General features: G+C 40.4%; 1 protein-coding gene across 2 annotated transcripts in view; it reads left to right on the forward strand.

The window, feature by feature from the left end:
- The window catches only part of LOC139060989 (laminin subunit alpha-1-like), a 157494-nt gene that overhangs the window by 60452 nt on the left and 84609 nt on the right, over positions 1-12433 (forward strand). For both annotated transcript variants that reach the window (XM_070540359.1, XM_070540358.1), the window contains exons 7-14: positions 696-788; positions 2431-2545; positions 3732-3850; positions 6482-6643; positions 8314-8469; positions 9413-9583; positions 10183-10335; positions 11521-11622. In XM_070540359.1, the coding sequence (XP_070396460.1) occupies positions 696-788; positions 2431-2545; positions 3732-3850; positions 6482-6643; positions 8314-8469; positions 9413-9583; positions 10183-10335; positions 11521-11622 (1071 nt within the window). The remainder of the gene's footprint in view (positions 1-695; positions 789-2430; positions 2546-3731; positions 3851-6481; positions 6644-8313; positions 8470-9412; positions 9584-10182; positions 10336-11520; positions 11623-12433) is intronic.

Raw genomic sequence — 12433 nt, forward strand, 5'->3', positions numbered from 1 at the left:
CATAAAGTCATTACATGCTGGTGGCAGTGAGAAACATTTTAGATTTACTTTGTAGAATTTGGTGATTCGTTATATCTGTGTTCGTTATAACAAGGTTCTATGTACTGTTACTATTGATTATGGAGTGCATTTTTACATCTTGGATAAAAAGCTCTAAGACTCGTTAAAATTCTCTGCAAATTGGGCACATCTGCGGTCCACTGGCCGTACGTTGATTTATTTTGTTCATTTAGCTAACCATTCACGTTCATTTCCAATGTATTAGCAGCTTCATTTTGTAACAGTCAGCTGTGCCTGTGCTGTTGAAGCATTAGGTGTGTCACTTGTATCATGTTTGAGAATCAAAGAGCCTTATACAGACTATTGACAGTTAAGTCGAATATCATGGTCAGTGGTCAACTGCCTCATAAGGTGTCTTTATGAAAAGTAAACACTGGCAAAGCTTTTTTCTTTATATATGTATTTTAAAATGCTTTTTTGAATTGCACACTTATGGTGCTGACTTCCAAAGTGATATTTTAAGAAGTTTTTGTAATTGTGACTTCCCTTTTCTCCATTGAGAACATTTTTTTTGTCGCCTTAGAAGGCATTTGTCAAAGTGTGTTTAATGTGTGATTTGTTGTTTTACCAGAAATATGCTTATCATTTTGTAATAGCACAGCCCTCCCCCCCCTTTTTTTTTCTTGTCTTTTTAGTACTTCTATTCCATTAAGGACATATCGATCGGAGGACAGTGCGTCTGCTCAGGACATGCCCAGGAATGTCCTTCCAAGGGATCAGGTGGAGAGGTAAGGTTTAGAATTAACCATGCCCTCGGGCCCTGAAGGTATTGAAATAAATAAATAAATAAATAAATAAATAAATAAATAAATAAATAAATAAATAAATAAATAAACAAACAAACAAACAAACAAACAAACAAACAAACAAACAAACTAACTAACTAACTAACTAACTAACTAACTAACATAAGCAGCATTCTTTCAGAAGGCAATCTCTGACTAGTTGCAGAAATTTCATTACACTAGAATGAAGAAGCGCGTGTACTTGAAATTGTGGAAACCACGAAGGCATGTAAGCTACAAGAGAGTGCAAGGGACAACCAGGGCTTGCTTTCTTGCGATGTGTCTCTCTCTGTGGATTGCACAATGCTGAGATATTGACTTTGGCTTCTGTTGTCGAATACACACGTCAGAATTCAGGTGAAGTTGAGAATCCATTCATTGACAAACCAGGTGTTTGCAGCCATAGCTACTACTTTGTTGCTGCTGAAAGACTGTGACTACGATCAGTCCTTTGGTGTATGCGTGATGGTGCGTTATTGAGGCTGAAGTTGGGAATGACTCATTAAGGTGAAGCTTAATTAGCTTGGAGGCCACTCCAGTTTTGCAATTCAAATGCATTAGCAATGAAAAAATGCTCTTATTGGAAAAGTGCTGAGCCAATTTGAGGGATGTCTGTTGTACTTAAGAAGGAAGGTTCAATTCTGCCAACTGTTTGAAGCATAATTTTTTTAGGCCCTCAATTTTCTTTTCAGATATGTATTGCCTTAAATTTGTAAATTTCAGAGAATTCAACTACCAAGTTTACAAATGCATTACCCTGCACTAAAAATAGATATAGTGATTACATCGACTGGATCTATTAGAGCATTTAAAGTGGATGAATACATGTGATACATTAGTTTACTGCTTACGAAAGGTTGCATTGTTCACTTGATTTAAGCGAAATTCCTATCTGCAAATTCCTGCTATACTTTAAAGCTTCCTATGATATACAAATCATTTTTTCTTTGGACTTCCTAACTTGCACAGTTAACAGTATTGTGACGGTATCTGTTCTATTCGCAGTGTTTCAGCATAGTAAACTTGACGTTGGAAGCCAAGTTAAATGCATAATGATATGAAACACTCACAAAGATAAACATGGAGGCACACAAAATGATGTGTGTCTCCGCGTTACTGCTCCTTTTCCTTCGTGCGTACTTCATATCAGCTATGCAGCGCAGTTTGGTTTCATGTTCAAGAACCAACTAGTCTGCATGCAATAATTTATTGCATTTACTAAGCTTGATGTGTTACTTAAAAGGCATCTCCGAGTTTTGGCAGTTTCTGAATGAGTGAGTGGTAGTGAGAGAGTGAAACAACCTTATTCGGTTCACAATAGACGCGAGTAAACTCAATGTCTCCTGGCTAGGCCCACTCAGGGACCATAAAAAAAATGAAGGATCAAGTAAACAGTCTCTGTCCTTTAAGTGCAACAAACCATATCGAAATAGTTCAGTAGATACTATGCAAAACAATTTCTCCCCATTTTTAGTTATTTTATAAGTACCGTCGACGTGAAGCTCCCTCTTAAGCCAAGTTAATGATGTGCCGAATGAGCGTGCAACACAAACTGTACTGTGCTTTTGATCCCTTGCTGACGCAGCTGCAATGTCGCTGTGAACACAACACCTGTGGCCCTAGCTGCGAGCGCTGCTGCCCATTGTTCAACCAGCAGCCATGGAGGATGGGCACAGCCGGCGATGCAGCAGAGTGCGAAGGTGCAGCACCGGATTTTATTTCGTCTTTTTTTGAGTCGCCGCAAACAAGTCGATGGAAAAACAGTTTGTTGTTGGCTGTGCTGGTGGGCCGCACAAGATTAGAGAAGCTTGCAGTTTTCCATGCAGAAAACGGCACCTACAGGTATCTCCCCGACAAGCTTTAGAAGATATCTAAAGCAAATACAAAATGGTATTCGCTCACACCTCATCACAGTGAACTCGCATCCAGCCTGTAGATACCTTTGTTATGTTAATTATAAGCATAAATACATTAGTATCTCAGTAAACAGAAGCTCAAGAGACCGGATAAGCATGTTCCAATTAACAGAAGTTCTATTTGCTGAGAAATGTGTACAGAGGCTCGGCACTATATGTCATGCACTGTCTTGGCACTGTTAGATATGTTAAACATAGGAGGAGAATGTAGCAGCTAATTTGTCCTGTGGCTTGGGCGCGGTCGATGGCTATTGGACTGACTATATATTTTCTGGTTTTGGTTTCGAGAAAGCATTGGTGGTGTTTCAAAACTAAAGCATAGCTCTCGCTTCTCCAGTCGGTTGCTGAATAACATGCAGTTGTGCAGGCGGAGTCCAAATTATTGAACTGCGATCTGTAAGGCATTCGAAATTTCTGTTTTCCTTATTTTGGTCCCCTCTGGTATGAGTGACAGTGTTGCGAAGCTGTCCAAGTCTGTAGGTGCTATGTATTAAAAACCTATCAAATTTTTTCCTGTTTTGATCTTTGACACTGCTTCTTAAGGATGGTTTTTTTGGATCGAAGAAAGGTGTTGCAAAAATATATTTCAAATTCTGCATCTTTTTGAAAGAATCTCTGTATTCATTACATAGTGATATCAGTGAGAAACATTTAAGATTCACTTTGGTATATCATATGATTTGTCATATTTGTGCTTATTATGTACAGGTTTGACTGTAATAAATATATTGTATCGAAAATGACTTTTTCTGCTTCCTGTGATATGAAGGTAACATGAGCTTCCGGCTGGCACTTGGTTTTAACATGTGATAGTGCTTTGGTTTTTTCTCTGTGCTGCGTTGAAGCAAATTGTTGTTTTATGAAGGGAGACGTTTGAAAAGTTACTGCGAAATATTTTCTTTATGTTGGTACACTGAGAAGGATAGGTTTGAAGCGTAATGCTGCAAATTTTGTTTGTTTTGTTTTCCAGAATGCCAGTGCTTTGGCCATGCCACATCTTGTGCGTATGACGCTGAAGTGGCAAAGAGCGGCACCAGCTTAAACAAGTTTGGAGAGTACCATGGTGGCGGAGTCTGCCAGAACTGTTCGGTGGGCTCTAGCTTCCTTTTCTTACAAATCTTGTCATAATTTGCATCAGCCTGAACTTAACACCACATTTGACATACACCAAGGTCAATGGGACCTTGCCCCTGATTGTAGAACACCTGTTCACTTTGCTGACACAAGAACTTTCACGATGTCACGTATGAATAGATACAAATGAATGTTTTATTGGACTTAAGAGAAGTAACGTTAGATAGCTAGGTAGCTAGAAAAACCAGGTTCAAAAGACTTAAATTGCCAGGTAAGCCTTGCATTTTTAGTATATATGCCTTTTTATATGTAGTATATGCCTCTTTAGTAAGCCTTGCCTCTTTAGTATACACATTGTGTTAAAAACATGGTTTGTTATATAGCATGACATAGAGATTCAACTGCGTGACTTACTGCTTCTTCTTTTAATAGTATGATGGAATAGAAAAGTGTGCATTGACATTATTAGATGCTTTTTTGAGTAACCTGTACAGCATCCAGAGCAGCCATGCTACCTTCATTCGAAGTAGTAATAACAGGATATAAAGGCTCCTCCTATAAATAACGATAAAGTTAAAAGGGCCTTGCAAGACAAGACCCAGGAATAAGCATCAAGAGAAGATGGAATAACAGTCGATTTAATCAAAGATGGAGGAGATATCATGCTTGAAAACCTTGCGGCCCTTTATATGCAATGTCTCACAAATTCATGTGTTCCAGAGAACTGGAAGAATTCCACCATCATAATGAATTGAAAAAAATTATAGGCCCATTAGCTTACTTTCAGTATTTTATAAAATGTTCACCAAAATAATTTTCTATATAACAAGGGCAACAGTTGACTTCAGTCAACCAAGAAATAGAACAGGCTAGCTTCAGGAAGGGATACGCCACAATGGGTCACTTCCATCATCGTCAATAAGGTAATCGAGAAATCTGCATAGTACATTCAACCTCTCTATATGGCTTTCATGGATTATGAAAAGGCATTTGATTCAGTAGAAATACCAGCAGTCATAGAGCCATTACATTACCAAGAAGTACAGGAGGCGTATCTGAATATCTTGGGAAATATCTACAAAGATTCCACAGCTACTTTGGTTCTCCATAAGAAAACTAGAAAGATACCTATAAAGAAAGGGGTCAGGGGCAAGGAGACACAGTCTCTCCAATGCTATGCTTGGAAGTAGTATTCAAGCTATTAAACTGGGAAGTCTTAGGAGTGAGGATCAACGGTGAATATCCCAGCAACTTTGGTTTGCAGATGACATTGTCCTATTCAGCAACACTGTGGACGAACTACAAAAAAATGATTGAGGGCCTTAACAGAGAAAGTGCAAGAGTAGGGTTGAAGGTGGATATGCACAATAGAATGATAATGATCAATAGCCTGGCAAATGAAAAAGAGTGCAGGATCGCCAGTCAGCCTCTAGAGTCTGTGAAGAAGTATGTTTATCTAGGTCAATTACTCACAGGGGACCCTGATCAAGAGAAGAAAATTCACAAAGGAATAAAAATGTGTTGGAGTGCATACGGCAGGCATTGCTAGATCCATAACATTAAGTTAAGGTAACGTTAAGAGACAGGAAGAGAGCGGTGTAGATCAGAGAATAAATGGGTAGTGTTGATATTCTAATTAATATTAAGAGGAAAAAATGGAGCTGGGCAGGATGTGTAATGCATAGAACGAATGACCATAGGACCATTAGAGTTACAGAATGGGTGCCAAGAGAAGTGAAATGGAGGTGAGGATGGCAGGAAACTAGGTGGGGTGTTGCAATTAGGGAACTTCCAGGCGCAAGTTGGAATCAGTTGGCACAGGACAGGAGTAATTGGAGATCGCAGGGAGAGGCCTTCGTCCTGCAGTGGACATAAAGATAGGCTGCTGATGATGATGTTTTAGTGAGTTTATCACAAGAAGCTCCGTGGTCTACTCTACGTACATTTCTTTCTTTTTTTTGCATCCACAGTTTTGATATCATCACTCTCAAGGGCAATTTGTTCTTGTTTATGCAGATATGAGCTGTTACCAGTACTCAATACAGTGAAATAAAGCCAAGTCGTGTTTTTATGCAGTTTACCTGCCTCAAGGTGATTCACAAAAAAGTGTAAAGTGTCGTTAAGCTGTTATGATTGATGACAGGCCGACATATTCATTGTAAACATTCACTTTATTGCCTCACTTTGCGACTCTTTCCCCATGCTGTCCACATGCTGTTCATCTGCGCACACCACACTACACACACTTCACGCCATGAACTGTACATCTTCCTTCCCCTCTCGCGCCACCTGGTCCTCTCTCTGGCAACTACAATCAACCGTGCTTGCAGCCTCTGAGAACCTTAGCCTAGGGCTAAGGGTCCACTCGGCTTGTGCAAATTTTAGATTGCAAAAGAAGGAAATAAAGTCAGTCAATCAAATAAATTAAACCGTGCCTTGCCTCGCCTCACTTGGAGCTCTCGGTCCACTTATGCTGCCACTCTCTCCTCGCAAAGCGCAGAATTCGATTAGAAGTTGTTTCACTTCTAGACTTCTAGCAGCAGATATTGATGCTTTGTAACAGACTGAGACATAGCATAAGACAAAAATTTTTGTTGGGGGGAGGTCTCAACTGCGCTGTTTCTTTCTTGTTTTTTTTCTTGCCAGCACAACACTGCCGGTATTAACTGTGAGCATTGTGAAGATGGTTACTTCCGCCCTCGGGGTGTTCCGAGGGATCACCGCAACCCCTGCCGCAAGTGCTCCTGCTCCGGACCTGGCACCACGGGAAGCTGTATAGGGGACGACTCCCATGTTCAAGAGGGTCTGGTACGTTTGTGTCAGCATGATGGCTCATTGTAGTACTATCAGACGCTGTATATTTTTGTTGTTTATATACAATTAAAGTGCCTCCTTTAGGTACATATGTTGGGAGTGCATGGTGCAGGCACTACCAAATTCATGTCCGGGAGCTTACCATTAACCTTGAAGAAAGGAGTGCACAATCATTACATTCTACTAATAATTGCAGCCATCACAATCATTGCATTGTACAGGGCAGAAACTTGGAGGGTGTAAGAAGCTTGAGTAGAAGCCGTGGGCCACGCAAAGGGCAATGGACAAAGAATTATAGGCATAAAATTAAGAACAACAGAATGAGAGCAAAGGGAAGGGAAGCGCGCAGTTGAAGTGGGTTTAAGCTAGGTTAGATGGTGTGAGGAAGTTTGATCATTTTGCAGGCGTAGAATAGAGTCAGCTGATAAAAGATGGGAGTAATTGGAGATCGCTGGGAGAACACTTCGTCCTGCAGTGAACGTCTGATGACGTTGATGACGTAGTCTGATGAAAGTGATGTTGATGAAAGGGTCCCCAAAGAGGCTTGTTTATGGTTGAGTTTCCCATTCATGATCTTTCCTGATTACAGTGACAACCCTGTTTGTCTGTCACCCATTGACATTGGTAGGGTGTTTATGTTGTCTGCCAAGGCACTTCGCATTGGTCGCAAGAAATATTACCAAAGCTGGGGCTGAAGTTGTTGGCTCTCAGGAGTGTTGACTTGTTGCATAGCAGAAACAAAAAAAAAATAACATTTGTGACCTGAAGGCCTAATTCCCTATCATATTTCTGCAAGGTCTTACACAGACAGGGAGTGACACATGATTGTGAGGAGGAATGCAGAGACGATCATACCCTGGGGAAGGACAGATGAATATTTTATTGCTTTGTTTGAGCACTGCTTGTCTCTTGACTGCCCATGCTCTGAACCTGCTTATAGACCTGTGTGGGTGTGGCAACCAATATTATCTTGACTGTGCATGCAAGAATGTGTTCCAGTACTCACTGTAGACGGTTAAATAGATGGCTAACCAGGCAGCAGCCATATTAAGTCTTGTTCTGATTCTGACAAAGTAGGCAAAAAATGAAAAAACAACTTCACGAAGACAACATTGAAATCATAAACGATGCTAGATGCGAGCTACTCTGCTGTCTAAACAAGACAGCGGTTGAGCAGAAGGCTTCAAACCTCTAGGGAAGATTGTCAGTTCATTAGTAAATGTAACTTTATCTCGAGTGCTTTGTGTAAGTTGATTGTGTTTTTTTTTGCTTCGTATATGCAAAGTGTTCAAATAAAGTGATTATGTGCACTTTTCTTTAGCTTTTTCTTGTCTACACTAGGTGGCAGCACGTTGCAAAGATGTCTTCCAGACGGTTCCAGAAGCGTTCCATTACATTAGCTTGAAGCTGTCTTCTTAGCTCTCAACGTACTGCCTCCAATGCTGGCCAGAATTAGAACTCATTCTAAAACAGCCAACATGGTCAAAAGTGGGCAAACTAAGGGAGCATGCCTGGGAGGGTCTGTTTCTAGCCTGGCTGAACCTTAACATGATTCCAGGCTGAGGCTTTTACTTTTGCCCACTGTAGATCACTTCAAGTCTTTATTCTTCTATGGACTGTTTTTCTTGTCTGGATACCTAAGCAACGTGTCACATTTTTTTCAGTCTCCTGGAGACTGTATCTGCCGTGAGGGTTTCATGGGGCCAAAGTGTGACCAGTGCAAGCGCGGCTATCGGAACTACCCACGCTGTGAGCCGTGCCCATGCCACCACGCAGGGACCGTGAACCCAGACCAGTGTGATGGCCCTTGCCACTGCAAGGTATGTGCGGGGGCTCGGTCCTTACAAAGCAGACTTCCTTCATGATTTATTGTCCTTGAGTGATCTTTTCCTAAAGGGAAGCAGCCTGGCACAAGACTAATTTGGAGATGCTGCACCAGAAGGCATGTTGGAGTGTTCATACACATATACTTGTGCTTCTGTTTCCAAAAACAAAAAAATGCTTTTGTGTCTACCACTTCCTTGTTTCACTCAAATTATGCTACAAGATTGCATGTTTTTTGTCCGCATCGCTCTTAAACACATGGAATTATTTGCCTGGTTTGTGCAGATGTTTAGTTGCTGACAGGCCATAAAAATACTTGACATCTCTGCATCCGTACATTTTGCTGCATTTTTACCCTGCCTTGTCATCTCTATCATCGTATACTTTGAGCATATGATCATCAATATGAGCTCGCTTCTCTGACACTGAGGTGTACATATGACTGTGGCTTATATTTTTTTAGTGAACCGACCAGCCAAGCAAAAGAAGCCAAGCATTCTGAGCAGTGTAAACCAAAAAGTGTGATCTTGCAGCGCAATTAGAGCAAGAACAAAAGCAGCATTAAGTGCCGAATCGGCTTTTACACTTGTTCAAACAAAACATGAGTAACTCTGTGTGCCTATGAGAACTCCACGTTTTGGCATAGTCCTTTAGCTGTGTGCATCACTATAAAGATGTTCATATTCACCTGACAGCATTGAAGAGTGTTCTTCTTACCCAGATGGCTATCACCGTCTGGATACATTTTGTTTAATAATACATGCACAGTCTTAAACTGATTCTCATGCATACCGAGCAAAATGGCTTTCTTTCACTCAGGTTAATGACTGCATAAAAAGCACTCAACTGATATGCATGTGTAATGTGACATTTGACTCTGATATGATCGCATCGGATGCAGCTACTTCATGGTACCACGTTAATCTGGTCATCTTGCAGAAACATGTCGAGGGAGATCGTTGTGACCAGTGTGAACATGGCTACTATGACCTGTCCGAGACCAATCCAGAGGGATGCTCGTCCTGTTTCTGTTTTGGAGTGACAAGTGTTTGCCGATCAAGCAACTGGGGAATCGAAACTGTAGTAACTAGTTTTGAGGAGCCATCGCATGTAAGCATACAGCCTTTTGGTTTTGTGCTAGTGATGTGAAACGAAAGAAAAATGACTTTGTAGTGCTTCCTATATTTTTAATACTTTCATCGTTTCCTTGTGTGTTGCTGTGTATTTTTCTTGAGGCAGACTCAAGAGTCCTTTTCTTGCTACTCACCTTGTCCCATTGTCTGCTACTTGCGACTGCTAGTCAACTGTCCTGAGCATTCTGATTTTCTAAGTCGCTTGTCTGAAGCCTTTTATGTGTCATATGTTAACCACACTAAAAAAATTTTGGTAATGAAGAAAAGGTCAAGAAAACATGCAAAGTAAATTGTTGAAATGTTGGAGGCAACAGTAGTCATTTGCTGAGTGCTTGCTAGGCGGTGCTACAACACTCCAACACATGCTGTATCTATGCCTTGCTAGTGTAATTTATCTATGTGCACCTGAAGCGGTAACTGATTGAGGGCAACATACAGATCAGCGGCATCGTGTGCAAGAAAGATGTGAGCTTGCTATCGCAAGTCATTTATTTCAGTTGCAGTTTTATTTTTATTGCTAGTGGCTCTTGTGCTAAGCTGCATAGCTCGCATAATTTTTGTTCATTAATCGCACAGGTTAAGCAGCCTGACACCTGGACAATAACCGACCTGCATGGCCGCCGAGAAGTTCGACCGACTCCCGAGAATGGACGCCTCACCATTGCGAACGATGACGTCACTATGAACATGTACTACTGGCAGGCACCTGAGAAATACCTCGGTAACAAGGTTTGTGAAGCTATTGCTTTAAAACTTTTGTTCTTTTTTTTTTAACACTGCAAAAAAGTTAAGTAAACATTACCTAGACTTCTTGTGCAATGATGCATTCTATGTTACACTTGCCAGATGACCATGGCAAGGTATGAGGCTAAAATAATTACTAAAACTACAATGCAAAATATGCAGTCATTCTTTTTTTTTTTACCTGGAAGTGCAGTTTCTATGAACACTCAGTATAACATGTATGTTGTTACCCACATGTGCTAGTTACTAAAAAAAAGAGCATGTTTTTTTTTTTTTAATAGCTAGCATACACATCTATCTGAGACGATGATACTATAGTGCACTTTACAACATTCATCAATACCTAGTTGCCTTTCATCAATTGGCCACCATGGTTTGGCGTGCCTCGACATTTACTTAACTCTGTTTAAAGGGCTCTAAATGCATTCAAACTCTTTAAAAGTGCTTCCCTTAATTAATTTTTTTTGTCCCACTAGGATAGAATGTACAGAAGTTGACTGTGGAAAATCAGTTCTGTTGAGATCCGCAAGGTAGAGGAACTCTTGTGAAAGGAAAAATTGTGGTACCCACCCAACAGTAGCAAGGAGCTACAAAGAAAAATTGTACGGTTTTCTCACAAAGAAACCTTTAAAGTTAAAGTTAAAGATACTGGTCTTTTACTGAAAAGTGCATGTTGGATGACAATTTTACCTTTCGGATGACAATTTTACCTTTCGTGAAACTTCTCCACCTTGCAGATTTCCCCAGAGCCGACTTGCCATATTCAGTGTATGTGTGCTTCGAGTTCTTCATCAATTCTGCCTTGCTGTGTTACTTGTTAGCCTTCTGGTTAGCTCAGATGGAAAAGTGACCATCTGAAAAAGGCGTTAGTCCAGTTAGTTCCTGGAACAATCAACAAATCTTTTTTCCTACTGTAAAGCATTATTAAAAAAAAAACCATATGGACGTTTCTTGTAGCTTCATGTTGCTCTTGGGTGGATGGTCACTTTTATCTTTCGAGAAGTTGGCTGTGTGCAGAAAAGTTAGAGCGCGTGCCAAGAATTCAGTTAAGGCTGTTAAGGCATAGGTGTTCCCAAAAAAAAAGAGTGACATTTTCTGGAAAATGTAAAGATTCCAAGTCAAGTTAGTCAAAATTTTACGGACAACCATTCTGTTTTGTATTGTTGACAGCTCTACTCATACGGAGGAAATCTCAAGTTCATGCTCAGCTATGTGGTGCTTCGTGGGGACACTTCGGGATCCTACGTGGAAGGCTCCGATGTCATAATTGAAGTGAGTATGATGGGAAGAGTATGTTACTGTATCTCCGCTGGACCCATGGAAGCCATCACAAAGAAAGAAAACAAAAAAAAAGAACTGTGTTGGCTATATCCTTGTTACTTGGCTATAAGCATCCGCTGCTTAGCATGTTAAGCTACAAATACTACGGCGTTCGTGTTGTCCACTTCTCTACTCTTGTGTCCTGTCTGCACGCCTCACCTCTTTTTTGCATTACAAATACTATGACAAGTTTAGTAAGCTTATCAAGCAAGCACGACTAGCAATTTAACGTATAATGTGATGCATCAAGTTATTTTAACTGCAGTCTTGAAGCGGGTTACTTGCTGTGACAGTTAACAGAAATGAAGATTATATCATATCTAACACAAATAACTTTTGAAAAGCTGTAATTTTGATGATCACGTATGCAATGCACAACTGTAAAGAGAGCAATGTAGATAGTGTGACAAATTTTATGACGAGGTTCTTAATTTTCCTATCCTGTTCACAATTTGAGACGAAATGATCTACAAAAAATGGAACTCTTGTGTCACATTATGCAACCTGTCCTTCCATTTTGCAAAACTTGGTGATCGTGAACTATTCCAAAACTTAATGAGTCAATACATGCACGGAACTTGTGAATAAAAATATATAGATCCTCGTGCTTCACTTGACTGCAATGCAATAGTACTATGAAATCCTATTTGATGATGATTATCTGTTGACATCTGCATGACTTCTCTTCTACCTCATGGTCATTAGTCAAGTTGTCATAACATTATGATCTATAATGTCCACATCACGTGTGGCCAACTGAAAC

The sequence above is a fragment of the Dermacentor albipictus genome, chromosome 6, assembly GCF_038994185.2.
Source record: "Dermacentor albipictus isolate Rhodes 1998 colony chromosome 6, USDA_Dalb.pri_finalv2, whole genome shotgun sequence".
NCBI lineage: Eukaryota > Metazoa > Arthropoda > Arachnida > Ixodida > Ixodidae > Dermacentor > Dermacentor albipictus.